The 24,644-nt window shown below is 40.5% G+C and overlaps 1 protein-coding gene across 1 annotated transcript in view; it reads right to left on the bottom strand.

The window, feature by feature from the left end:
- The window catches only part of Kpnb1 (karyopherin subunit beta 1), a 31,403-nt gene extending 7,733 nt beyond the window's left edge, over nucleotides 1–23,670 (bottom strand). Inside the window, exons 1-15 of the mRNA XM_076869640.2 lie at nucleotides 23,245–23,670; nucleotides 23,086–23,144; nucleotides 20,753–20,935; nucleotides 16,420–16,620; nucleotides 14,647–14,799; nucleotides 13,129–13,188; nucleotides 12,284–12,373; nucleotides 11,614–11,724; nucleotides 10,742–10,843; nucleotides 8,469–8,693; nucleotides 6,922–7,113; nucleotides 5,491–5,621; nucleotides 4,040–4,187; nucleotides 3,563–3,634; nucleotides 1,132–1,276 (exon numbers count right to left, since the gene is read on the bottom strand). Coding sequence (XP_076725755.1) covers nucleotides 1,132–1,276; nucleotides 3,563–3,634; nucleotides 4,040–4,187; nucleotides 5,491–5,621; nucleotides 6,922–7,113; nucleotides 8,469–8,693; nucleotides 10,742–10,843; nucleotides 11,614–11,724; nucleotides 12,284–12,373; nucleotides 13,129–13,188; nucleotides 14,647–14,799; nucleotides 16,420–16,620; nucleotides 20,753–20,935; nucleotides 23,086–23,144; nucleotides 23,245–23,284 — 1,912 coding nt within the window. The 5' untranslated portion in view covers nucleotides 23,285–23,670. The remainder of the gene's footprint in view (nucleotides 1–1,131; nucleotides 1,277–3,562; nucleotides 3,635–4,039; nucleotides 4,188–5,490; nucleotides 5,622–6,921; nucleotides 7,114–8,468; nucleotides 8,694–10,741; nucleotides 10,844–11,613; nucleotides 11,725–12,283; nucleotides 12,374–13,128; nucleotides 13,189–14,646; nucleotides 14,800–16,419; nucleotides 16,621–20,752; nucleotides 20,936–23,085; nucleotides 23,145–23,244) is intronic.
- Between the last annotated feature and the right edge of the window lie 974 nt (nucleotides 23,671–24,644).

Raw genomic sequence — 24,644 nt, 5'->3', positions numbered from 1 at the left:
TGAAACAAAATAGATATTAGCAAATGATAGCAACACAGGATATCAGGTGAGCAAAATAACCATCCTAGCTCTCCCAAAATTGTATGCAATCCTCAACAAGTTGGTGGAATGTGTTTCCATCTCACATAAGCCAAGTTCATAACTAATAGGAGGGCTTAATTCTTATGTCCCAGAGACAGTACCAACTTTACACAGAATGGGATTTTACTTTTTCTAAAACATGAAGTGGCAGGATCTTAAGGAACTTCAAGGCAAATTATGAAGTGAGCCAGTAATACTGCTTCTTTCCCCACCTCCCCTCATCTGATTATATGTCCTCTCTAGAGGTCAGCTTCAAACCAGGGTTCCTAGGCAATCCCATCAAGGGCTTAACAAGCCAGAGCCAGGAAAAGCAGCACAGAGCTTCAGATTCAAAACACCACTTCAGGAGCCAAAATTAACTTCCTTGCCCTTCTCAGGTATCACATGTTGCCAGACCAGCTGGACACAGGCTCTTTATGCCAGCAGTAGGACTGGTCCTCAGGAGAGTGGGCCTCAAGAAATTGCCTCAGTAATATACTTATAGATCTAGGTCTACCCTGAAGAAGTATACCAGATTTCTGAAGTGCTCTTTTATGTGCTTTTAATGGCCCTTCAAAGAATTTTAAGTCAGATATGGCTTGCCCAGAGCAATTTTGCAGTCAGACATGTAACAATCAGAAAAATCAATTAATTCCTAAAACTCACTCCATTTTTCATTATATCCCACACCCTAGTCCAAAGCATTAAAACTGGAACCAGGAGGTATCACACGACAGTAATGAAACTAGAAACTTTTACTTCCTCTACCCTTGATAGGAGTCAATAAAGCAAGTGGACTTTCAAGGCAAGAAGTAATCTCATGAGTATGAGATTGGTAACCTTTTTCAGAGGAAACTGTTCCCTATCTTGACTCCCTGTTGCAAACTGGCTCCTTACTGACTTCAAGAAGATTGCCAAGGCAGTTATATAATTTATACTTAGGTTCAATCTATGAACTGAGCGAGTCAGTCCACAGTAAAAGAACTATGTCTTTTTTTTTTAGCAAAATTTCAGAGATATTAAAACTTCTTCTTTCTGAAGTCATTCCCCAACTGATTAGTGCTCACTTACCTTCCACCAGTGTGCTAACTGCCATCAGGGCATCCTCCTGGACTCCCCCAGAGCCAGCTGTGCTTTGGAACATCCTTAACAGGGAGGCCATGACCACATCAGATATCTGCAAAGCATCTTGATGTTGCACTTTCCGGAGAACATTCTGTGAACAAACGAGAATTCAGGACCTATTAATAATTCCAAACCTTTCTATCAGAACACTATATCTTTTCTTTTATAAATCAGTTAAGACCCCCTCTCAAGTTTTAGAAAGGCCAATTTTTTTTTCTTTGCTCAAGAACTTTGACACTGCAGGGGCTGGGGATGTGGCTCAAGCAGTAGCGCGCTCGCCTGGCATGCGTGTGGCCCAGGTTTGATCCTCAGCACTGCATATAAACAAAGATGTTGTGTCTGCTGAAAACTAAAAAAATAAATAAAAAATTAAAAAAAAAAAAAAAGATTACAGATCAGGGCTGAGAATATAGCTTAGTCAGTAGAGTGCTTATTTAAAAAAAAAAAAAAAAGAACTTTGACACTGCAAATCATCTGCAATGCTACATTCATTTTAATAACTCTTCTGTTTTTCAGTTCACAAAAAATATGATAGACCCTCAATGGGGCAAAAGTAAACTCTGTGCTTCATTTACGCTGGCCTGACAAACCCCTATAAGTAGTCTCCCTATTCTAGTCTTACTGGAACGACAGTTAAAATAAAAAGGGGTGGGGATATGGTTAATCACCCCTGGGCTGAACCCCAGGACCAATAATCAATCAATTAATTAATTTAAAAAATCATGTTGTTTTAGGAGTTCCTACTTACAAAACAAAAAGCAATGCTTCCTATATTCCAACATATTTGTAAGTGATCAAAAGTACAGTCCGGATAAACATTTTCCAATTTCATACACTACACAGCCATCAAATCTGTCTCCTTATTCTTTTGTTTGCTTCAACTCATGTCACTGAATCTTTCCTGTATTTTGACTGATGAGAAATGAAAATCTCTCAACAGTCATCTATTAAAAAGTTAAAGTCTGGGACAAAAAAGGAGTTCACAGGTAAGATGACCTAATTAATGTAATTAATACTAAAATTCAATACTACAAATAAGTTCCAGGGCTTTTTTTAAAGAAAGGAATAGCTTCCCAGCTACTGCATTGAGATGAGAGCAATGAGATGAGAGCTTTCAGCCTCTCCTTAAAAAAGATTCTACTGTGAATACAAGGCATTATATGGTGTAACAATGATAAAACTTTTAATAGCAAGTGTATCAAAAGATGATGTTAGAAACACCATACTTTTTGTTGTTGTTGTTCCAACTCAACCACTGAATTAAAACCCCAACCCACTTTTTTTTTCTGGTACCACGGATTCAATCCAGGGGCACTTAACCACTGAATCACATCTCTAGCCCCCTTAAAATTACTTTTCAATTTTGAGACAAGGTCTTGCTAAGTTGCTGAGGCTGTCTTCAAACTTGTGATCCTCCTGCTACAGGCTTCCTGAAACACTGGATTACAGGTATGGGCTATAGCACCTCATCCTACCCCTTTTTCTAAAAAAAAGAGAACCACAGCTAGGAACTGAATCTGACTGATCTAGTCTTATTGGAAACCAAGATCAAAAGCTGCCAACACAAATTAGCTATTCAGCTGGAAGGGACCATTACATACTGAGGTGTTTTCTTCTCAAAAGACAAACTGGATCTTTCTTGACAGAAAGGAAAGGAAGGTAGGAAATCACTCTTCCAAAGAGTCATATACCAAACTGAGAAAAGCACTGTCGAACTCATGAGACAGACTTTCTTCCCTGAAGCTATTAAGAAGTGGTAAGGGGTTTGGAAATGGAAATGTGGCTCAGTGGTAGAGTGCTTGACTCTCATGAGTGAGGCCTGGGTTTCATTAAGGTGAGGAGGTTGAAGCAGGAAGATCACAAACTAAAGGACAGCCTCAGCAATTTAGCAAGACCATAAGATCATGTCTCAAAAATGAAAAGGGTGGGGGGGACACACTTTTTATATAATTATAACTAATAGTAATAGAAGGAAAATTAGCAAAGTTCTCAAGCAGATCAGGGGAAGGGAAAAAAGAGACTGACCAAACTGTTACACGGCATTAGCCAGGCATGGTGGCACACGCCTATAATCCCAGAGGCTCGGGGAGCTGAGGCAGGAGGATCATGACAAAGCCAGCCTCAGCAAAAGCAAGGCGCTAAGCAACTCAGTGAGACCCTGTCTCTAAATAAAATACAAAATAGGGCTGGGGATGCAGCTCAGTGGTTGAGTGCTGCCCCCCCAGCCCCGCCCAGTTCAATCCCCGGTACCAAAAAAATCAACCAACCAAACAAAAAACCAAAACCCCCGAAACAAATATGGTATAATGAATTCCACTATTATTTGTAACTTTGTGTATGAATTAAAAAAAAAAAAGGTGATAAAGCACCATCATACCTGAAGAGTTGCACAGAGTAAAGACTGAAGGTCATTAAACTGGATCCTATCAGACGTGCTCTGGATATGTGACTATAAGGAAAAGAAGAACTCGTATTCTATGTGAAAACCTTCCACCATTAAATAATACATAAAATAAATTTACATATTTTATTTAGTCATCTTACACTTTATTTGCTTTTTTTATGTATTTTATTTACAGTAAAAAACAATTTTACTGTAGAAAAGTTAAGTAAAAATAAGAAACATAATACAAATGCAAGTAAACTGTGACAAGCAATGAAAATGTTAAGTTCCATTTTGGATGGGGGCACTGGTGTTTGGGACTAAACTAAGGGCCTTCCTCAAGAATGAAATATTGGTTTTTTTGGTTGTTGTCGTCTAAGCCTTACATCCTTCTTAAACCTTATATACTTGACTTGAACAACAAAAAGTACTATCCCCTTCACCCCATAGCTGAGGGTACTCCAGTCTTACCTCCATCTGAAGCACCTGCTGTAGTCGTTCCATGATGACCAAAGTAGTTTTTTGAACAGCAGGGTAACAATCCTTGGCACTGTTTTTTACAATTTCCATTAGAGATTCATATGCAGAACTCCTCAGGTTGTTCTGGTGTCCATCAGGTCTGTAAGGAACATATGGCAAAAATCTTAAAGCCTCAACTGTGGAGAAAGGACAGAGAAGTTTTGGAATGTCTCTCCAAAAAATAGAAAATCAGAAACTGGTACAACTGTAGACCTGATCTGAGTTTGGCAATATAATATCTAGAAATCAGAACTTAAAAAAAAAACAAAACTTTGAGCCACTAGTCATATTTATGATGGTCTCCAAAAATGTAAACTATAGAATGACCCTTGAGAATGGGCTACAATTATAGGGGGAAAAAAGAATCCATGTGGATAAATTAAAGAGGTTGCCTGAATAGATGAGGAGATACACCAATTTTTTTCATAGAATCTTTAACAGGGAAGTCAGGATTAAACATGGAAGGTTTATGCCCAGCCCCTACCTAATCATTTACTTTGCTCATGGCTTTAGGTATAACACACAAAACACAAGTTTGGGGTCCCAAATTTTTTTTTTTTTTTTAGGGTAACAGAGATTGAACCCAGGGGCACTTAAGTCACATCCCCAGCTCTTTTCAATTTATTTTTATTCTGAGACAGGGTCTTGCTAAGTTGCTGAAGCTGGTTTAGGACCTGAGATTCTCATTCCCTGATCACCCAAGTCATTGCAATTACCCAACTCCAAACTTAAGCTCATTTATATATCAACTGTATAAATACTAATGCTAAATTTTATCCGATATCATAAAATTGACAGTTACTGAGTTGGTATAAATCTTCTGATTTACAGTGTGACCATTTCTCCTATACCATTACCAAATACTCCACCATCAACTGTCAATACTGCAAAACGATGAGGCTTCAGGATGAGGTTGTGGCTTAGTGGTAGCACACTTGCCTAGCATGCATGAGGCACCGGGTTCAATTCTCAGTACCACATACAAAAAAATAAAGTCCTTCAACAACTAAAAAAAAAATTAAAAACAAAAAGCAAAAAAATGATGGGGCTTCTTAACAATCCTAAGTAGCATAGTTTACGTTTGTCATTCCCTTTTATTTAAACAAATAATGAAATCTACAATAGGATTCTTGTAACTCCCCTAGGGCAGGTAAAATTCTGTCCGATCCCTCTACATTTCTATCCTCCAGAGGACAATAGGAGCTGCATGAATAAAACAAACAACAACAAAACACTTCTTATTTATTTATTTATTTTTTTAAAGGCACATGCTATGTTGCCAGGCTGTTCCCCAACTGCTGGACTCAAGCTATCCTCCTGTCTCAGCCTCCTAAGTACCTGGGGCTACAGAAGGGTGCCACCACGTGCAGTGACATCACCCACTTCTATGGATCATTGGTTACCTGTCTGTGGTTTCCAGGAGTTTCTGAACTATAAGCTCAAATGAAGAAGACAGGCAATAGGTGGCTGGTTCTTCTTGATCATCAGCTACATCTGCAGCTTCATAAGCAGCTTCAGCCAGACTGGAAAATGCCTAAAAAGCAGACAGATTAAATATTAGTACTGAGGGAAGTGTCTCCTAGGATTACCTCATGTTTCCCTAAGATACCATGAGCAGTGTTCTCCAACTGACTTATGAACATATCAATGCTAATAAAAAAAAGACTTTTTCTGTCAAGGTCATCACAATACATTCTACATTTTATAGGTATCTTTAAAACTAAACATTTACTTACTTATATTGTCTACTTGTCCTGTATCATAAATATGCCCAGCTCTTTTTTTTTTTGGGGGGGGGGGTTACTGGGGACTGAACTCAGGGGCCCTCAACCCTAAGCCACATCCCCAGCTCTATTTTGGATTTTATTTAGGGATACGGTCTCACTGAGTTGCTTAGCACCTTGCCATTGCTGAGGCTGGCTTTGAACTCATGATCCTCCTGCGCGCCACTGAGATTACAGGCATGAGCTGCTGCACCTGGCTACATCCAACTCATTTAAGCAGCAGAGGATTTTCACCTACCAATACTGTTATTTTTCCATTCACAGAAAGGCTTTTAGCCCCACTCCTTCCTTATTTCATCTTCCTCCTCTATACCCCAAAGGCCCCCAATAAATGACATGTACTCTATACTGACTCAGCACTGAGACCACCCACTTTCGGTCCTTTTTGTCCCTTTCTTGGCAATGGTGGCCAACAACTGTCTACCTTAATTGAAATTTATTGTCTGGGAGCAACTCAAGGAAGAAAAGCAAGTCCAGAGACAGGAGGATAGTGAGTTCAAAGCCAGCCCCAGTAATTTAGCGAGGCATTAAGCAACTTAGTGAGACCCTTGTCTCTAAACAAAATACAAAATAGGACTAGGGATATGGTTCAGTGGTTAAGTGCCTAAGTTCAATTCCCAGTACCTGCCCCCCCAAAAAAGAAAAAAAGCAAGTACAGAGTGCCTCTCCAGTCATGGTTGCCATGACTGCTCTAAGTGCTTTGAGATCTAGTCATCATGATTCAACAGTTCCCACTGGCTCCTGCTATAGACAATTCTCCCACGTTTTAATTGAAGAAATTAGAAAGGAGACGGTATTCAGAGAAAGCCTTCCAAATGAGGTAGATCCACTTTTCTCTCACACCTCCTATTTTCTTTTTTTTTTTTTAATATTTATTTTTTTGGTTGGACACAGTATCTTTATTTATTTTTATGTGGTGCTGAGGATCAAACCCAGGGCCTTGCATGTGGTAGGTGAGTGCTCTACCGCTGAGTCACAAACCCAGCCCTACACACCTCCTATTTTCTTGACACTGGCTCAGGCAAGCTCACCAGGAAGAAAATCCCTTACCCAGCATACATTTGAAGCCACTCTGGGTTCAGCACTGAGGCCCTCAATCAGACACTGCAGCAAGGGAGCCAAGTAGACATCATTGATGGCAGCTTCAGGAAGCAATTCACAAATTCTGCCCACAGTCCATGCAGTTGTGTCTCGAACAACTACACTGGGGTCTTTCATTAATTCTATTAGGGTGGGCATAGCCTGAAAATACAGTAAAACAAAACAAATTCACATTGACAACTACTCAAAAGGAAATACTGATGGGTGGATTTAAACTCAAAATATCATCAAGATGCTTTTGTGCTCCTGAAACATTTATCAAATAAAAACAGTAGAGTGAAATGTGACAAAATTCTTTCTCTACCAAATTCCAATGTGGAGTTCTAATAAGAGTTTGGTATGCATGTTTCTAAGCACTTTATGCTGACTAATTTAGGATACAGGTATGATGGCAACTAGTATATCTCAAAAGACTGAGTTTTGCAAGCTCTAAGGTGAATAATATGAACTGATGATTTATATTAGCAAAACAAACACATTTCCATAGATTATTATTACAAAAGTGTCAATTTTGTCTAAAGAAGGGAATAATCAGTCATTAAAAATTATAGGGCAAGGCTGGGGTTGTGTTGTGGCTCAGTGGTAGAGTGCTTGCCTAGCATGTGTGAGGCACTAGGCTTGATCATCAGCACCACATTAAAAAAAAACAAAAACAGGTGTGGTGGCACATGCCTATAATGCCAGTGTCTTGGGAGGCTGAGATAGGAAGATCACAAATTCAAAGCCAGCCTCAGCAACTTAGTGACAACCTGATCCAAAAGTAAATAAATAAATAAATAATTGGGAAATGTTTATGCTATGATGTTGAAAAATCATACCCTAAACATAGTTATAAGACTGTAAAAATCCTTTTTTATTATACACAAGTACAGTGAAAAAAGTTGCATAGATCAATATTTAGTTAAGAGTAATCCCTAGAAAATGGGACTTTCTTTTTGGTTTTCTCTGCATTCAAAAGTTTCTGGATTTATGACATTTAATTTAACTTAATTTTTATTTTTTCTGGCAGTGCTGGGGACCAAACCCAAGGTATCACACATGCCAGGCAAAGCATTCTACCACTAAGCCACATTCCCAGCTCAATTTACATAATTCTGAAAGTTAAAAACAAATACTTTAGTTGTTGGTAGACCATTATTTATTTATAAGTGGTGCTGAGAATCAAACCCAGTGCCTCACACACGCCAGGAAAGTGCACTACCACTGAGCCCCAGTCTCATCCTAATACTTTACTTTTTTTTTTTTAATATTTATTTTTTAGTTGTAGTTGGACACAATACCTTTATTTTATTCATTTACTTCTTATGTGGTGCTGAGGATCGAACCCAGGGCCCCACATGTGCCGGGTGAGCAATCTACTGCTGAAACACAACCCCAGCCCCAAATACTTAATATTCTTAATGACAGCAAGTAATTAAAAACAAAAGCACACTCAAAACAAAAAGTTGAAACAAACAATAAATATTCCACTAATATTTACAAAATGACAGCTTTACCTGTATAACCAGTGGTTTGAGCTGATTGGGCTCTGGTCCTTCTAAGATACACCCAAAAGCCATCACTGCTGCATCCCGGTATCGCCAATCTGGGTTCTTGATGTGTTCTTTGATGAAGGGGAGGACATGTGGCACAATGTCATCTTCACAGCAGGTGGAAAGAAGCATGAGACACACCCCTGCTGCTTTGCAGGGGTTCCAGTCATCATCGTCATCATTTTCATCCTGGTGAAAGATGTAGCACTAGGTGAGTCTGTGTTCAAAGAATTACTTTTATTCAAAAGGTTTTCTGATGACTCCCAAATACCTTTAGAACTTAAGCTTCTTGAAATAAAATATTAAGCCCTGATTTTTAAGTCTCTTCCAGAAATACTCACCACAGCATAGCCTTTATAACAATTGAGAATGACCAAGTTTTAACAACAGGTTAAGTCACAAACATGTAGAGAATATACATAATGACTTTAGTTATATAAAGGTCAGGAAAGTGAGAGAGTTAATGACTAAGAAAAAAGACAGAATTCTAGGATACCAGTTACCGTTTATTTCAATACAAAAACCAAAGGCCAAATGTTTTCTCTGATAAGTGAATGCTGATCCATAATGGGGGTGGGGAGGGAAAGTGGGGGAAAATGGAGAAACTTTGGATAGGACAAAGGGGAGGGAGGGGAAGGAAGGAACCATGGGATAGTAAAAATGGTGGAACGAAATAGACATCATTACCCTAGGTACATGTATGAAGACATGGATGATGTGACTCTACTTTGTGTACAACCAGAGAAATGAAAAATTGTGCTCCATTTTTATACTATGAATTGAAATTGAAGTGTTGTCATGTATAACAAATTAGGACAAATAAATAAATAAAAATTTTTAAAAAGTAGACTAGGTCTATCTATTATGGCGAATCACCACACAATAACTTAATGCATGTTGCCAATGGAGTGTCAGAAAATTATACACATAAAGAATGATTTGTTGGGCTGAGGCTGTAGCTCAGTGGTAGAGCACTTGCCTCATACCTGTGAGGCACTGGGTCCAATCCTCAGCACCATGTAAAAATAAATAAATATATTGTGCCCATCTACAACTTAAAAAAAAAAAGATTTGTATGCAAGCCAGAAAAATAACAAAAATACACAAAAGCAAAGACACTAAAAGATTAAAAAAAAAAAAAAATCAACGTGAAACTGAAAGATGAGATGAAAAGGAAACAGTTCATTTCAAACCAAACATATCTCTGCTTATCCTTTGAAGACAAAGTTAAAATGTGTATATTCCTAAAAACAAATTATATTACCATGTACAAAGAGATTTCTCGGGTTCAAATTAACTATTTCCTCAGAGCACTGCCAATTCTTTGGTAATATTTCACATGCACTGTAAGAACTGAAGTGGCAGAAAAAAAACAAAAACAAAAACAAAAAAGCACCTGTCCCAAACATCATACCAAGAAAAACTGATGCATAAAGTCAAAACAGAATGGCAGCCGGGTGCAGTGGCGCATGCATGTAATCCCAGCGGCTCGGGAGGCTGAGATAGGAGGATCGCGAGTTCAAAGCCAGCCTCAGCATCGTCCAGGCGCTAAGCAACTCAGTGAGACCCTGTCTCTAAATAAAATACAAAATAGGACTAGGGATGTGGCTCAGGGGCTGAGTGCCCCTGAGTTCAATCCCTGATACCCAAAACAAAAAGCAGAATGGCAAGGAAGACACACTTTTTACAAAAAACTTGTATTAGTAGAGTTTCTTTTTATGGGTCAGAATACAACTCTTAAACTAACCTAATCAGCATTTTAAAAAATATATATATAGCACGGATTTATGAAGATACCCTAGGTATTAGAATAGCTTAAACCTAGTTCATCTCTCCTCCCAACTTTTGTTTTTGATGCCAACCATTGAGCCTGTGCCATGCACCCACTAGGCAAGTGTTCTACCAGAGTAACACTCCCAGCCCCCAACCTTTACTGCAAATTTTACAGAACACACCTCTTCTATTACTGTGGATAATGCTGTACTCAGTAATATCAAAACAGTGTGTGCTCTCTTCCCAATTAAGACACATGAGATATTCAGACCCGGTTTTTTATAAACAGCTCAAAGCCTAGGAGATCTTACAGATCCAGCTCAGTTATTCCTGAGTCATCTATAACAGAATATCAAATAGTTGATGGGCTGCCAAGCTGCTCCATGGAAACTGTTCCACAGCAAACCAACCCACCTTAAATAAGGTTTCACAATTTACCTTGTTAGATTTGGAAGGAGGCTCACCTGTTTAGTTAGCGTCTGTGTGAGGATGGGAACCAGGTATTGTAGTGCTCCCTTGGCATAAAACTTGCTGGTGTGCTCAGGAGGCCGTCCTTGTTCTGCTGCCTGAGGAGAAATGTATAGCAGATTCTAAGACAAAAACGAACAAGCTGCAATACTAAAGGGATACAATGAGAGCCGTCCCAAGATTAGTGACAAATATACGGGGCCAACACTAATATTTCCTGTGATCTTAGGAACTGCTCATTTTTTCATCTACTTGGAATGATATTCTTTTGATTATACATAAAATCTATCTTAAAGGACCAAGGCAACTTTAAAAATTACATTCTTTTTCACAAACTCAACTCATACTAATAACCTTACATCTGTGTTCTTTGGATTAAGAGATATATGAAGTTTACATAGGATGACAAAAATAAGGCTGTTGTTTTAGAAGAACAAGATGACAAACAAGGTTGGAAATAAAGCTTAAATTTGAAAATTCTAAGGGCACAACCACTCTTTTCCTTAACCAGTTAGTAAACTATCAAATACACATCCTGTGCATGCATTAGGACTTCCAAAAAGGAAATAATTTAGCATCAGGTGTCATTAAAGGTAGACTCTAAAGGGTCAAGGTTGTGTATGATAAAACTGACTTCCTACTGCCCCCCTGTGTTCATAGCACTAATTCCATTATGTACAACAAATCATATCAGATATCTACAAAAACATAAGCTGCCTCATTATAGATCTGTTTCCTTTGTGAGGAGGTTTGGCTGGGGCGTGCGGGGGGCGGGAAGAGAGGACATCCAGAACATCTACAAATGGAAATACCTTTCAAGCCTAGTCAGAATAGCACTTCCCCTATGGTGATGTCCTCCCAGGCTCACCTCTGAAGCTTCAATGGCCAAATCCATTTCCTCATCACAGACATTGGACCAGAATTCTATCCCTTGTAGGGCCACCTCATCAATGTCACTTTTCATTGCTTCAATTGTGATCTTAAGAGAAAAAACATGACATCGCAGACCTCAAGTAAGTATTGACTCAAGTTAGACCCTCCTCTTTAACCAGATATTCCATTCAAGTTTCAAAAACATAATTTATGAAAGCTAGGTCTGAAATAAAGAAACAAGAAATAGATTATCAAAATATACTCCTTTTACCAACACAATAATACTACAAGTTTTTTTGGCACACCACTGAGCTGCTTATATTTATTCACACATTCAAGGAATTTTCTTGATTTCACAATATTAAGTAAAAAATTACAAAACAGCAACTAAGAATAATGACTCCCTGCAATCAGCTAGAAGCTCATATCACCTAAAAATTGAAATACTTGAGACTGGGCATGGTGGTACACACCTGCAATCCCAGCAACTTGGGATCTGAGGAAGAAGGATCACAAGTTCAAGGGCAGCCTCAGCAACTTAGTGACACCCTGTCTCAAAATTAAAAAGGGCTGGGGATGGATGTGACTCAGTGGTTAAGCATCCTTGTGTTCAATTTCCGGTACATATACATACACATACACACAAAGAAAAAAGAAATACTTACTGCAAAAAGAGCAGGGCCCATATATGTCTCCATGTACTGATAATACAAGGACATTATCTTCACCAGATTCTGCAAAGCAGCCACTCGTACCTTTTAAGAAGAGTAAATTAAATAATTTACTAAAAATAACACAATCTACAATGGTAAACTCTAATGGGTCAAGGTTGTGTATGGGTAATGTCAAAAATCTCCCCCTAAATCAATCTCTACCCCAGTTCTCATTATCCCTTCCCATTTCCTTTTTTTTTTCTTCAAAGGTGCCCAAGGGACATATGACAGCCCTAAATTTTATTCTATTCAGAATGAAAATGCTACTTTTATAGACTTTAAAGGGAAAGTTTAGGTTATACCACTAGCAAAACTATTTCAATGGCTACAGTTGAAACAATCACTTGAATAACATGGCAATAAAATAGCAAAGCTGATCAAAACCCATTCTTCTCTTAAAGCTGGGCAAATGCCTATAATCCCAACAACCTGGGAGACTGAGGCAGAAGATCATAAGTTTGAGGCCACCCTCAGATACTTGTTGAGATCCTGTTTAAAATGGAAAAAATAAAAAGAGGTGGAGCTATAACTCAATGGTAGTGTCCCTGGGTTCAATTCTAGTTCAGAGAGGAGGGGGAAAAAAAAGGACCCACCATTTCTCTCTCCCTTACAACTTCCATTACGCTCTTTCCAAGTAGTACTATTTTCTCCTTCAATACGTTGGAAAAAATACTTTATAATGTTACTCAAACCTTGTTTTAGTCCATTGACTCCCTATATTTCAAACTAAGTTAGAGTTGACATTTCCAAGGAAGTACATAAGAGAGCCCTATTTTTTCGTATGACCACACACTTACCCTTGTATCTGGACACTGTGTGGCTTCACAGACCACCTGCATAATAAAGTGCCTTTCGGACTGCAGAAAGAACAAAGAAAAAGAAAATTATGAAAATATGAACCATACTTATTGATTCTTGAATTTTCAATATAAGGAAAAACCTGCTGCTCCTTGAGGGCCCCATACAACCCTGGTATAATCCAGCAACTATTCCTTGAGGCAACAATGGCACTATGGAGGCTACACAGTTTGCCTCCAATGTCTGGTATACGACCTACCTTATAAGAAGGTTTTAATCCTTTTTAATCTCCAAGATAACCTTCACTATTAAGAATTTAGGCAGAAAATAACAAAGTCACGTGGTTTAAATAAAGTTGATCATTTCAAGAAAAAATAACCTACATGTAGAAAAATTAATGTCCTTGTATTTAAAATTTAAGAGAATTCAAAACATCTGTACTATTTTAGGGGCCAAATTTGTTTTCTGGAGGGTAGCAAATCCTCATCAAATGTGAGGAGTAAAGGGAGAACAAAATATGAACTTCATTTGCTACTCTCCCAACTCTTCTGAAGTCTATAAGGAAAAAAAACATGCTTTCTAATCAATTAGAACTGCAGTTTGCTCTGGCTTCTCAGACCTCTCCAATAAAAGGTAAACGCCCAGCTAAATTGTCAACAAATACAAAAGTCTTCAGACTAGATTACCCAGTATTTGCACTTTTGGATATACACTCAAAAAAATTAGAATCAGATCTCAAAGAGAAAGGTATATACCCATATTTACAACTGCATCATTCACAACAGACAAAAAGATGGAAGCAATCCAAATGGATAATTCAATAAACATAGTATATGTACATAAATAAATAACATTGAATCTTTTTTTCAATGTACACACACACACATTTAGTTGTAGATGGACACAATATCTTTTATTTTTGTGTTTTAAGTGGTGCTGAGGCTCAAACCCAGTGCCTCACCCATGTGAGACAAGTGTTCTACCACTGAGCTACAACCCCAGCCCAATATTCAGTCTGACATTTTTTCAAGATGCAAAAGCTCTGAAGATTGGTTCCATTTCTACATGAATATACTATTAAAACGGTAAATTTTATGGGAAAAGGAAAGTACTAGGGAAAGAGATTGATCAAATTATGTGTATGTATAAATACGACATAATGAATCCCACTACTATGTGTAATTATAATGCACCAATAAAACATGGCAAATTTTGTTGTATGCATATTTTACATTATACATAAACAAGTAAATGACAGGAAGATTTTCAGGCAAAACATTTATATCGTTCTTCAAGAGCACCTTCCTAAAGTGAACAGCCCCATTGCTATAAGTTTTTAAAATTCCAAAATATTCCCACTAAGTAATGCTGTTTTCTTTTACAAGTAACCTCTGAACCTATACCAAAGTTTTAAAAAGAAAACCTACTTCAGCTAGGTGTGTAGTTCACAAGTAGAGCACTTGCCCATCTGCTTAAGATCCTGGGTTCCACCCCAGGGAAAGAAAAAGAAAACTTACCTCTTTGTCAAAGTTTGCTTTGGTGAACTCCAATGAGTTCAGGAGTGCATTAGTAGCAGCTAGCTTCACATTATTACTAGGCTCTTCTTTCCTCATCCCCTGGATTATGGCAGTCAGAATCTCATTGGATTTATCCTGTAGCTGCTCTGGGTCCTGAAAAAAGCAAAGAAATGCAATGAACATAATAACAAACTCATGACTAATCAGCAGTCCTTTTAACTGTAAAATCCATGAGTTAATTATCATTACTTTGTGATATTTTCCAAGCATTTCCATTTTGGGACACTATTGCAAAGTAACTATAAAATATCCAAGAGAACTAGTAGTCCAAAATTTGAACAGAAACAAATTAATCTCATCAATTTTGTCTCTGATTTCTTAGCATAATGCCTATGGGCATAAGTTAACATTAGCTTTTTCTCCTTTTGTATAATATATTTTTCCTCCTTTTTTTTTTTAAATTTTTAATATTTATTTTTTAGTTATCGGCGGACACAACATCTTTGTTTGTATGTGGTGCTGAGAATCGAACCCAGGCCGCACGCATGCCAGGCGAGCGCGCTACCCACATCCCCAGCCCCTATTTTTCTCCTTTTGTATAATGTACCAAATAGTTTCAGAATAGCTGAGGGCCAAAGATCAATATGTTAGTATAATACAATTAGGTATATCTAACTCCAAGTTAAGTGCTGTGAGTTTGTTACATGAAGTCTACATAAAACAGTTACCAAGAGTAGTAACCTCATGTTAGCACATTGGCACACGCCTGTAATCTCAATAGCTTGGGAAGCTGAGGCAAGAAAATCAAAAGCTCAAAACCAGCCTCAGCAACTTGGCTAGGCCCTGAGCAACTTGGCTAGGCCCTGAGCAACTTAGAAAGACCCTGTCTCCTAAAAAAATACTGGCTGGGCGTGATGGCACATGCCTGTGATCCCAGCAGCTCGGGATGCTGAGGCAGGAGAACTGCGAATTCAAAGCCAGCCTCAGCATCATCCAGGCGCCAAGCAACTCAGTGAGACCCTGTCTCTAAATAAAATACAAAACAGGACTGGGGATGTGACTCAGTGGCCGAGTGCCCCTGAGTTCAATCCCTGGTACTAATTTAAAGGGCTAGGAATGTGATTAAGGACCCTTGGACTCAATCCCTGGTACAAAATAAAAAAGAGTGGTAACCTCCAGAGGCAATAATAATCATAGGAGGGCTGCAGCTGCAACTGAAGTACTGTGCTGCAACCTGTATGAAGAACTGGCAAATCTTTCTGCAATTTAGTAAATGGAAAAGCACTCAGGAATTCATGGGACATTGAGGATCTCAATTCAGGGATGCTCCAGATAAGAATAACCTCAGGGTGTAGGTCAGTGGTACAGTACTTGCATAGCATGCTCAAGTGTTTAGATTTAATCCCCAGCTCTGCAAAAAGAAAAAAAAAGGGAAAAAACCCAGTTTCTCCAAACATATGGATTTCAATTTTAAGTTTATTATTACTTTTGTTTGTTTTACAATGCTAGAAATAGAATCCAGAGCATTGCTCATGCTAGGCAAATGTGCCACCATGGAGTTACATCCCTGGTCATGTTTTGAATTTGTGAATCTCAAGTTTCTTTACTCAGTGCATCTATGAGGATAGATCTAAATTAACAAACAGTTCTACTTCAAAACATTGCAGCAGCATGGTTTTCTTTATGATTTGATAAGCTAATCCTAACATCATGCAAGTCACAGCTAGAGAGAATGAAAGATACAAATATTAAATACACCAGGCAAGCACTTACTATATCTTGGCAAATGTACCCAATAGCTTCCAATGTTGACTCTTTCATGTGCTCTGTGCTGTTGGGGTTTGTGACATTGGCCACCAGCTGAGGAATGAGTTCTGGCCATTGGTTTACTGGGATCTCTGCACAAGCAATACCAGCTACACACTGTGAGGCAGAGCTAGGCCGATAAGTTTCTGTGCCCAAAGTCTGTAAAACCTGGAAAACAGGGGACAAAATTTGTCAATTTGTAATAACTTCAGCATATCTGCCTACCACCACACCCCTTATATCATTGTCTATTAAGTTCTGCCAACAAAACAAAGCCCAAACCATGTGAGCCTCAATACCAACACCTTTAAAAATCAACATTCCTCAGAGCCTAAAAGCAAAACCAACCATCCCCTGCTGTGAATTAGACTTCTCCAAAACCACACACCTCAATCAACACAGCAGAAAACTAGTGGTTAGGAGAGATAGTGTTAAAAGTTAAGTGGGAACCAGGTATGGTGACCTATGCCTGTAACTTCAGCTAGGAGGCTGAGGCAGGAGGATGGCAAGTTTGAGAGCAGCCTGGGCAACTTAATGAAACCTTGTCAAGGAAATGAAAGGGAGGTGGGGAAGAGCAAGGGATAAAATTCATTTTCCTGGGGATGAGGATATATCTTGGTAACAGAATGATTACCTAACACATGCAAGGCCCTGGGTTTGATCCTCAAGACAGAAATGACACAAATCTTCCATGCTCCTTGATGGTGATATAAGGGAAGAATGCTCACAGCCTTGTTGTGGAAAGAAATGTGAGGCTTTAGAATGACTACCTATGGGGCATCCAGGTGGGTCTGATTCACAGTAGGACACTGTCTAAAACCTGCCTCAAGGAAAAGATCCTACTTATAGGTGACATGTGAAATAAACCTCCTTCCTTCTAGTTACCAACAGCCCAGCACTCTAAGTGATTTAAAGAGAAAGGCCTTGGTTAAGCAATATCACTGAATATGGAAACAAAAGTTACTGATGCTACAAAAACCTAAAAATGAATTTTTATTTTTAAAAGGATTCATTCTGTTTGCCCAAGAATGGTTCTCTCTACTACCAACAGATTCCAAGAACTAGCCAGATATGCCAATTAAAACAAGATTCACTTGTCATTAAATATATCTCATTGGAAGTGTTAATCACTCAAGCATTTATGTAATGGGTGAAGTCACAGGTTAGGCTAAAGGATGAAGCCACAATTGACCCAGTGTTAATCATTACCATGATCAGCTAAATTCAGTCAATGAAGGCACTAAGAATCCCCAGTCCACTCAAAGTCAAACAGTTAACTGTTCCTGGCATGAACACAGGACAAAGAATAGCTACCAGATATTCAGGCCAGCTCTGCTGACTGGGTCAGGTCACTTAGTACCCTGCTTTGTAATTATCAGCTAATAATGAACTCCCCACCTTTCACTTTTACACAGTATATCACCATCCCTGACTGCCCTGACTGCCCTCACCCCCAACAGTTTTACCCAGTAATAAACTAATTTTAACAAAATTTTGTTCTCTAGGCACAGCAGAATGGACAAAAACTATGTTAAAAACACAATGTAGTGAGGGGAAAAAAATGAACTGAATTGTCCCAGGGGCTAAATGGGTATTTTTAAAGGACTAAAGTCCATAGTACTTTATTTATTTATTTTTGGTGGGGTAGATTGACTGACAAAAATTGTATACATTAATGCGATACCACCTGAAGCTTCAATATACAGATATACTATAGAAAGTTCCAATCAGGGTAAACATAACATTCTTTAAACCTTTGTCATTTGTGGTAAAAAACATTCAAAATCCTTTCTTGTAACTTTTTTGAAATATACCATTATCTATAGAAAATTTACTGTGTAACAGCACCCCAGAACTATTTCTCTGATCTAGCAATAATTTCGTACTCACTAAGCAATCTTTCTCTCTCCTTGCCTCCCCATGTCAGGGTATCTCTTTATACTATGCTGAATCCCATTCACACCTCTGTACATATATGGAGCACATTGAATCCCATTCACCTTATCTCTTCTTCTTTTTTAAAAAATATTTTTTAGTGGTAGATGAACATGATATCTTTATTTATTTTTATGTGGTGCTGAAGATTGAACCCAGTGCCTCATGTGTGCAAGGCAAGCGTTCTACCACTAAGCCATAATGCCAGACCTTTTATCTCTTCTTTAAAATTGCTTTTAGAAGACCCTTAGTTAATACTACTTGAAGTAACTTAGAGGCTGGAGATGTCCAATTTCTGAGTACAAAAACCTTTTTTCCCCTTTAAACTAGGAGTGATGCTATAGCAAATGAGACCAGCCTAGACAACACAGAAACCCTATTTCTCCCCACTTTAAAAAGACCACCAACATTAAGAGTAATCATTAGATATACTATGAAAAAGGCCAAGTTAATGGCTTCTTTTTTTGTGGGGGGCACAAACACATAGAATCTCACTATGTTGCCCAGGTTGGCCTTGAACTTGTGATCTCAAGCAATCTAGCTGGGTCTCAGTCTTCCAAGTAGCTGGAATTATAGGTGTATACCACCACACCCAGCTCATGCTAATTTCTTCTCAGGCATCAGAGTTCAACCATGCCAATATTGATTATTACCCAATTTTTAAAAAATTTTAGCATTGCTGGATCCGGTGGCTACAATTCCAATGACTCAGGAGGCTGAAGCAGGAGGATCCTAAGCTCAAGGACAACCTCTGCAATTTATTGAGCAATAAATTCAACAAACAACAACAATAATTATTATTCAATAAAAAAGTAAATAAAGAACCAGAAATGTTGCTCAATGGTTGAGCCCCTAGGTTCAATCCTTAGTACCAAAAAAGAAGTGTCAAGAGCAATGTGCCAATAAATTCAATTACAGTTCCAATATGTGTGTGTGTGTACACACACACTTGAAGAAATGAGAAATCCAAAGGCACAATGAGCATCAAAATTTTCAGTGATGAGCCATGCGTGGTGGCACAAGCCTGTAGTCCTAGCTACTCAGGAGGCTGAGGCAGGAGTTTCAGGGCAGCCTGGGCAATATAGGGAAACACCAACACAAAGAGGAAAAAAATTTTTTTTGATGGAGTATGCTTCCCTTATGTCAACTGGCTGAAGGGAGTGTTGTTACACAAGCAGACCCAGTGTGAATTGAAACAGCTTTACATATTCCAAAAAAAGATTAAAAGTAAACAGCTTTCCTAACTGCAAGACTGCAAAAAGAAGCATATTACAAAGAGAAGTAGTTGCCTTAAGGGACACTAATTTGCCTAAAGCTACTTATCATGTAGAACTAAGATATAGTAAATATGGTGTATAACCATGACCTGCCCACTGGTTTCTCCTCAAAATGACTGCACAAATGTTTAACTTAATCTCCTTTGGGCCTTATCCACATAACACAGGCCACTAAAGAACTTCATTAAGACAACCAACCAACCTACCTACCCCAAACCTATCTTTATATTCTACATCCCATACTTTAGATAGAATTATGAATTTCTAATTCAACAAGAAAGTCAAAAGAACATTATGATGCAAAGCAACAAAGGATACTCCATTTTCCTCAAAATTCACCATCTCACTCTTGAAAAAAGTAAAGTATTAAAGTTTTTCACAATTTGGTAAGTAGATAAAAGCATCCATCATTAATGTCATACTCATTCTGCAAACTCTTTGGGCTTGAAAGGCCCAAGAAATCATTTAATTCTTCTGATTCCACACAATGCCAAGCTTAAACCAGCAAAGAATGAGAACTAGCTACAGCAGAAGTTCAACAAGAGCTAGATGCTGGTTGACTATGAAAGAATCACATAGGATGACAGTTGGAAAAAAAAACAAAAACTTTTATTCTAGGCCTTCCAAACCAAAATATCTGAAGAGCTTATAAATTCACACACCCACACCCCTTTTTGGGGTGTGCTGTTGAGGATCAAACCCAACGCCATGATAGCCATGTGGTCTGCCATGATAGCCATGTGGTCTGTGCTCTACCATTGAGCTACATCCCCAGAGATGGAGATATACATGCAAATTATGTAAGTGATTCTGATATAGCATCCATTCATATACTACTCCAATTCAAAAGATCCAATTAAAACTCTCCAAACCATTGCATGCTACCTCAGTCATTTGATACTGATTTCCAATCCATCAGACAAACTGAATTGAAAGACATTAAAACCAAATACAACTTTCACCTTCAGGTAGAGTTTAGAACCCACAAATGTCACACTGTCAAGCTCCGTCCCAAGCAAATGGCAAAAGAACAAAGATGTTTCTTATTCCCTAGACAGTATGACCAAAATGAGGTGCAATTTACTTACATAGTTCTTGACTTCCCGTCGTGCATTAGCATCAATAGCAAGCCACCTCTGCTGATACTGTGCCTTGATATCTGGATCTTTTGATGTCAAAGAGTTCTTGATTTGTAGACCAGCTGCAACTCTGGCAACCTGACTATTTCCTGGATTTGCCAGCACTCTGGACAGTTCCACAAGAAAAGTGGGCTGTTAAGAAAAAATGCAAAATTTTCAAACAACTCTGGATAGTTTATAGAGCATCAAACCGTGGGGGATTGGGAATGGGGATAAGACCAGTCAATTTTCCAGGACATCATGTTCAATTATCTTAGAAAATGCCAAATTTGTAATCTAAAGCTGGGCATGGTAGCATATTCCTATAGTTCTAGCACTCAGAAGCAGGCTCCTTTGAGTCCAGAATTTTAAAACTAACCTGGGTAACACCGCAAGACCATACATCAAAAACAAACTATAAATGTCATTGAGTATGTGATGAAGTTCCCATCTTCTGCAGCCTCACACTTATTAAGATTCCCCATTAAGATCATCTTTCCAAATTTTCACATTAGTACTCAATACTCAATAAGTTTTTGTTGAAGGACTATGACAGGGTACAAAAGTAAAATTCTTTTTCTAAATTTAAAAGACCTTAGCCCCCCAAAAATGATACTGAGGGTAGCTTTTGATCTCATGGAAGCAAGTAATCTTTGATAAGACGGAAATTCTTGTAGATAAGAATTTCTAGTCTCCAACACAAGACTTAGGAGCCTAGCTCTGAGGAACAATGAAAAAAGCCGAGTTATAAGGCAAAATGCTAATGAATATTTAGAATTAGGGAATAACTGAAAAGATAGAAATGGCAAGGCAAGTTGTTGCAACAAAAATGATCTTATATATGAGATAGTCAACAGTTAATGTACTAAGGCTCCTACATACTTTAGACTTGTCTACTAAATATAATAGATCCCTGAAAAGCATACTCAATCTTTTGTGACACACAGGTCCCCAAAGCCACCCCTTGTTTAAAAATTTTCACACCAAAAAAGCCCTATCCAAAGAGGAAAGTCAATAGAAGCCAAAAGCAGATACAATTTCTTACTGCTAACAAATTCTAAAAGCACAGGAGAGAAAGTAATTCCCCCCAATTTTATTAACTATGTACCATTAAAGAATTTAAAGAATAAAAGGCTTTTTGCAAATTAGTAAAAGCAGAAACAGGAATATACTCTTAATGGAGTTTATAAGCCTATAGGAGCAGGAAAATTTATTCTAGACAAAGAATAAAAAGGTTAGTAAAAGCTAGCACACATAAGTATGGAAAATAATCATTCAAAGGCAGTTTGTATGAAATAAGCCCTGTCACCTTGTTGTCGTTGACATTATTGTGCCAGGATATTGCAAAAGAACACATTTGGTTACAGTGTTCTTCAGACTTATTACCTATTAAAAAGACTTGAAGTATCATCCACCCTTCCCTGTGCTCCCCATCCCCCCCAACAAGGGAGGGACACCAAAGAGAAACATTTCTGGCAGCAGGCTATTTTAACCAATCCACCCCACTTTTTTAAACAAAGGTCCAGGCCTTAGCGAAATTATTTCCTTTTTCCTTGGTGCCCCTTAAATTTGAAAACACGAGAGGCAGGAACTTTCCTCTGGGATTTCATCAGGAAATAGGCCTGATCTCAAGGATGAGCCTGTCCGTTGTCTGGATGCAGATCCCTAGTGATCAAATATCAACCCACCTAACTTCAAATATATATTTGTCTATGTATGTGTATGTATATCTCAGAAGAGTAATAACCAGGCAGCAAAGGGAAAAATTTTACTGAGAATGGGCTGAGAGGCAGTCGGGTGCCAGGCCTGGCCATAAGCACAGACCCAGAGAGATGGGAAAGGGTAGAACTCTGGGAAGTAGGTAGAGAGAGCCACAGGGGCCAAGGGACAGAAAGGAGAAGCCGGCCTCGGCCAGCACCCGGCAAGCAGGCGGTCCCGGAGCTTCCACATGGCCCCTAGGCCCGGCTCCCCCACCCCCACCCTTGCTGAACACGCAGCGCCGTGCAACCTAACTTCCCTTCCCTCCCTCTTTCTCCCTCCCGCTGCACCGCCGCCCTCAGTCCGCTCGGCGATTGGGCAGCAGTCACCCCGGCGCGGTACGCCATTGGCCAGCCCCGGGGACCAGGGCGGGACACACCCACCGGCTTCCCGATGGCAGGGTTAGGTTGGACCGGGCGCGGGGGGGGGAGGGGGACGGGATGGGGCGGGGTGGGTTCCCGAGGCCTGGGCCTCCGGGAGGGCGGGAAGGCCCGCTCTCAGGGATGGGGACGCGGCGGGATGGGGCGCGGCGGGACGGGACGCACCAGGTTTTCTACAGCCGCACGCTCCAGGAACTTCTGCGCCGCTTCCAGCTCCAGCCGATCTGGTGGGAGGAAAGTGGGAACCGGAGCAGGGTCAGAGGGGCCGTGCTCCCCTCCCCCACCCCAATCACCTCAGCCCGACCCCCAGCCCCCGCGTCCTACCCGGAGATACGGTCTTCTCGAGGATGGTGATCAGCTCCATAGCGGTGGTGGCGGCGGCGACTCCTCCTAAGACGACGGTCCGGGCTCTCGGGCGGCGTCTCCAACTGGGGATGGGGGTTGGGGGTCGGGTGGGAAGGGAGGGTGGGGTGGGGGGCGGGGGTCACCACAAGCCCATTCACCGGCTCCCTCTGGGCAGGCGCTCTAGCTCTCCTTCCTCCCCTCTTTTCTTCCTTCCGCCCTCCTAATGTGCTGCTGGCGGCGGCGGCAGCTGCTCCTCTAGCGGCGGGGGAGGGACCCCGGGGGCAGCTCAGAGCGCGGCTGGTGCTCGGGTGGCGGAGGGAGAAAGAAGGAAGGGAGGCAGTAAGTGAGCGGCGGCTCTCGGGGAGGGAGAGAGAGAGGGAGGGAGGGAGGAAGGCGGAGGGATATTGGGCTGAACCTCTCCGCGGCGGCACCGCGCTCCACGTCGATTGGCTGCCACTGTGGCCACGCGGAATCCCCAATTGGCCAGGCTTTCTTCGTTGAAGGGCCGCCCTGCGCCCATTCGTCCGCAGGTTTTAGGGTCCGGGTTGGCTGGGCGGGCAGCGGGATGGGGCACGCGGATTGGCCGAGGGGAGGGAAGTCGGGGTGGGGCAGGTGAGAGCCCGCTACTGATTGGATTGACTTGGTCAAGGCCTTAAGCTCAGACAGGCTGAGCGCGGGCAGAAGGGTGGGCTGAAGGCGAGTCTCGGAGTCCTTGTGATTGGCTGGGATACTAGACGTTGATAGGACTGGGTGCCCGGGAGAACTGGGGAGAGGAGTTCGGGGTCCGGGCGCGGAAAGGCGGGAGGCGCCCCGCCGTTTTAGGAGCGCGGAGCACGATGGGACGCCTCCAGGAAGGGGTGGAGCTGATCGCGGACCGCTCGGACTGCGGTCCGGAAAGTGCAGTCACTCCGAGGGGCGTGTTGAGCAAGCGTTTCGCCGGCCTGAGCGGGGGGGGGGGGGGGGGGGGGGCGCCGTTAAAGTTCTGTACTGCGTCCACATGAAGCTGCTTTAATAGCTAGATCTGCTTGTTATTAGACTCTTGGCTGGAAAGGATTTTGAAGACCATGTGGTTCAACTTCCGAAGCGCAGACGTGGAAATTGAAGTCCAGAGAGGGTATGGAACTTGTATAAGGTCGCACCGTGGGTTAGTAATAGTAACTTGGTCTGGACTGGACTCTAGCGTTCCTAACTACTCTTTGGTCTTTCACGACGCTTTCCCTCCAAGGAGGCCCCTTAGGCCTGTTTGTAGGTTTTGAGACCTGTACTTTTTATAGTCTCACTTAGGGATGGGCTTAGATTTCCGTCCGTAGTTACCAGGTACTTGACAGAATAGAAATGTTTCTGCCCTTCAGAGGTGCCCCTACGAAGGCATAACCTTG

Source organism: Callospermophilus lateralis, chromosome 11 (assembly GCF_048772815.1).
Source record: "Callospermophilus lateralis isolate mCalLat2 chromosome 11, mCalLat2.hap1, whole genome shotgun sequence".
Lineage (NCBI taxonomy): Eukaryota > Metazoa > Chordata > Mammalia > Rodentia > Sciuridae > Callospermophilus > Callospermophilus lateralis.
This window is presented reverse-complemented; position numbering and strand designations above follow the sequence as displayed.